Below are 4039 nucleotides of genomic sequence, written 5' to 3' on the forward strand. Positions count from 1 at the left end.
GCCCCCGCCCCGCCCCGCGCGCAGCGTCGCGGTGGCGCGGCGCCCTGGGCCCAAGCAAGCGCATGGCATGTGGTCGCTTGGGTCCAGCCCTGCATTCTGCTCCTGCACACCCAGCTGGCGCAGGGCGCGCGCGCGTTCGGCGCGGCGCCCTTCTGCCGACTTTTGGCTTCGCAGTCGCTGCCGCCACGGCAGTCGTTTTCGAGCGCGCTGCACGCTTTTTCTCCACTTTGTCCCTTGGCATGCCACACACACTCTGCGGTTGCTGGCCCCAGCCTTTTGCAGCGACGCAATCAGCCAGAGATTGCAGTGCTACCCGACCCTCCCTCCCCCAAGGCAGTCCGGGCCACGGCAGCACGGCTCCCCAGCCCATCGCCCCAGCCGCCTCGGCACACAACGCCCCAGGACACCACACTCACCCGCGCACCCAGCGCACCCTCATCGCCCCCCTCGCGGATAACCGGGTCCGGGTCCCAACAGCAAGCACCATGCAGCGCCGCCGGCCGCTGCTATAAAACCAGTGTACCGCTTAGGCCACGCTCCTTGGGCGCCCCCCGTTGCAGCGCGTTGCGGCTGATTTTGTACCCTACTCTCTGGCTTGAGGGCTGATTTTGTACTCTCACCACCGGCTTATCGACATGCCAACAGACATTGGCATGGCTGTACCATTATGGTCCCCTCTATAACATTACGCCACCCCCCTCGCCGCCGGGCCCAGCGCAGGCTTGCATGCCTCAGCCGCACGGCTGCTGCAGGCGCAAGCACGCTCTCCTCATGTCAGTAAACACACGCGAAACCACGTGATTTCTCCAACAATGTTTATACAGCAGCTGTGGGCGCGTGCTGCAGGATTTGGCAGGGGGCCGAGGGTGGGCATCAGCCCCCGCTAATCGGCGCGAGAGGGGCGGGCTCGGACTGCCGCTGTTGTGGCGGCTGCCAGCACAGCGCTCGCGTGGGCGCATGCTCGGCGACCTGGGCAGGCGAGAGCTGATTTGCGATACCAAGATATGCCCGGTGTGAGGGCAGGGCGCCAGTGTAGAAGGAGGGGTGGCAGCGCGGGCTTGCCGCCACGCACCGCCCCAGCCGACACACCCGCACAAGCAGCCGGCGGGGTGGTGCTCGTCATCGTGGGAAGGTGTCTCCCCAGGCTCGCAAGGGGGCAAATTTCTGGCCGAAAGTGATTCCGAATCCGCATTACTGAACTTTCAATCAAATAAACATAGCCCACGGCTCCTTCCGACGTGGTTGAACACCGAACAACCCGGCTGCAGCAGCTGGGACGCCTAGACCGGGGCCTGAATCCGGTTCGGGTCACTTATTAGGGATACGACCACCATGAGGATTGTGGTGGTCGTGCTGCTGGCCCTAGCGAGCGCGGTGGGTGGCGGGTCTCTGATGGACGACTTTTGGACGTGCTCTTTGAAGCGGGTGACATGAAGCAGGGGTGATGCAGGAATCTGAATCCAACATGCTACGATGTTTTTAGATGGCCGCGAGTAGGGCAAGCCCCAGCTTGCCGCGGCATGGATCTGCCGGTGCCACCTGCCAGCACTTCCGCGGCCCGTCCGAGCACCCAAATGGCCTCTGAGAAGCCCAGCAATCGCTGGGACCCACAGCAGTGCCGTGCATATGCCGGCATGCGATGCGCCTCGTGTGCGCCGTCTGCACAGGACTCAGCCCAACACCCTCCCAACCGAAGGCGCGCGCGCTGCATCGCCCCGGCCACGCCCCACCGACATCGCGCTCGTGCAGGCGCGCGCACAGCAAGGGCCGCCTGCCAGCTGCTCAGCTGAAGACCTCAACTCAATTGCTTGGGGTGTGGCGGGCTCGGCATATCAGGTGCGAAGAGTCATTCACTGGGCGGGGGTGGCAACCCTCTGGTGACGCTGCAGCTACTGGGGCCGCCCGAGCTGTGCCTGGGGTGACAGGCACATATGGTGCTGGCATGGCGCCATGAGTAGCGGCCCGGGGCGCTGCGGCAGCCGCATGGGAGTGATGGGCCTTGCTGCTTGGGCGTCTCCTGGATAGCCTTGCCAGCGGCGGCGGCCGGGCGGCGCTCCGGACTGCCGCCCCCCCGGACTGCGGCGCAGCAGCGGCGCGCGGCGCGCGTGGGGCGCCGGTTGGTGGACCCAGGCCCCCAATGTGCTTGGCGGCAAAGCTGAGCATGCTGATTTCGACATCTCGGCCTCACCCCCGGGGCGTGCCCCCTCGCGGCTGCGCAGATGGAGGGCGCGACCGACATAGACGGACGCAGCCCCAGCGTTTGGGACACATATGTCAAGAACAAGCCCTGGGAGATCAGGGACGGCTCGAACGCCAAGGTAGGCGTGTGCGCACCTTGGTGGGTGTGTGTGTGGGGGGGGGGAGGACCACGTGGCAGCTGCGATCGACGGGGGATGTAGGGTTTCCTCTCGCCACACCGCTCACCTTTGGTCTGCTGGCGGGCGCACGTTATCAAAGATGTGCGAAGACTCTGAACCAATGCATTTTGCACACACACACACACACACACACACACACACACACACACATACACATACACAGAACATACAAGTTCACACACGACGCATGCACTCTTACAAACACACCATGCTCACCCCCCTCCTCTCGCCCCCTCCGCCCCCAGGTGGCGTGCGACCACTACCACCGATACAAGGAAGACGTGGCTCTCATGAAGTCACTGGGTGTCAAGAACTACAGGTGGGGGACACATGGGTGGCTCGGGCACTCTTGGGGGGAGGATTGGGGGGCGATACAAGGTTTTTGTGGCCGCAGCTGGTGTGGCCTGCGAGTGGCGACGGCGAAGGCGCGGCGGCAAACGTGCAGCAGGGCGCGGACCGAGGCAGATGCGGCAACGGCCTGTGACAGGAATGTCGCGATTTTTTATTGGCGGGTTGCGGCGGGCGGCCCCTTCCGACTCATGAGCACGGCGCGGGAGCGGCGGGCAGCCACGCCCGCCCCGTGTGCGTCGGTGCCCCCTTGGCATGGGCTTCGCTTGTCACCTGCTCAACCTTTCATCTTCCACATGCCACTGAGCACACACACACGCGCGCACGCACACGCACACGCACACTTCAAAACCCACCCAGGTTCTCCATCAGCTGGAGCCGCCTGGTCCCCAGCGGCCGCAAGGGCGGCGCCGTCAACCAGAAGGGCGTGGACTTTTACAATGCCCTCATCAACGAGCTGCTGAAGAACGGCATCGCCCCCGCTGCCACCCTCTACCACTGGGACCTGCCGCAGGCCAACCAGGACGCATACGAGGTGGGCGGGCCGCGCCCGCCATCCACTGCCCTCGTTCCGGGCGCGCCTCGGACACTGTTTTTTTGGGCCGCAAATCCTCCACTCAGACGGTTTCGATGTCATCAATCCCGGCCCCGGTCCAAAACTGTCAGGCACGACGCCCAGCCTGTTGAATTCGAACCCTTGCTTGCCCTCTCTCTCCCCCCACCCAAAAACATGAACCCACAAACCCTCTGCCAGGGCTTCATGAGCCGGCAGCTCGTTGACGACTTCCAGTACTTTGCTGAGGTGGCGTATGCCAAGTTTGGTGACCGCGTCAAGACCTGGACTACGTGAGAGGGGTGCTTTGTGGGGGTGTGTGTGGAGGGTGCCGTGAGAACAGGGAAGGGGGGTTAAGTGAGTGTGAGAGTGCGAGGGCAATGTGGGGGGAGGAGGGGCAGGGGCGGGAGTGATGGGTTTGTGGCGGAAGATGAGACAAGGGTTCGGATGGGGACCGGGGAGGGGTTTGTAATTGTGCAGAAGGGGGTGAATTTCGGGACCTGCTGCAGCATCATTCTGATGCAGTGACGCAGCAAACGCGCATGTCGCTGCACAACTGCGCACGCTCCATTGCCGCTGTGCTCAGCTGAGCGCAATACGTTGGGGGTTGCGCTGAGGAGCGGAGAATGTGCAAAAAACAAGAGATGCCCCTCAATGCAAAAAGTGTGTTGTTTCCCCTCGACACACACACACACACACACACACACACACACACACACACACACACACACACACACACACACACACACACACACACACA

General features: G+C 63.5%; 1 protein-coding gene across 1 annotated transcript in view; it reads left to right on the plus strand.

The window, feature by feature from the left end:
- The window catches only part of MNEG_13648 (beta-glucosidase, putative), a gene marked incomplete at both ends in the record, with an annotated part of 4606 nt that extends 1030 nt beyond the window's left edge, over positions 1–3576 (plus strand). The window contains 4 exons of the mRNA XM_014037880.1: positions 2220–2318; positions 2624–2697; positions 3087–3261; positions 3481–3576. Coding sequence (XP_013893334.1) covers positions 2220–2318; positions 2624–2697; positions 3087–3261; positions 3481–3576 — 444 coding nt within the window. The remainder of the gene's footprint in view (positions 1–2219; positions 2319–2623; positions 2698–3086; positions 3262–3480) is intronic.
- Between the last annotated feature and the right edge of the window lie 463 nt (positions 3577–4039).

The sequence above is a fragment of the Monoraphidium neglectum genome (assembly GCF_000611645.1).
Source record: "Monoraphidium neglectum strain SAG 48.87 unplaced genomic scaffold scaffold03958, whole genome shotgun sequence".
Taxonomy (NCBI): Eukaryota; Viridiplantae; Chlorophyta; class Chlorophyceae; order Sphaeropleales; family Selenastraceae; genus Monoraphidium; species Monoraphidium neglectum.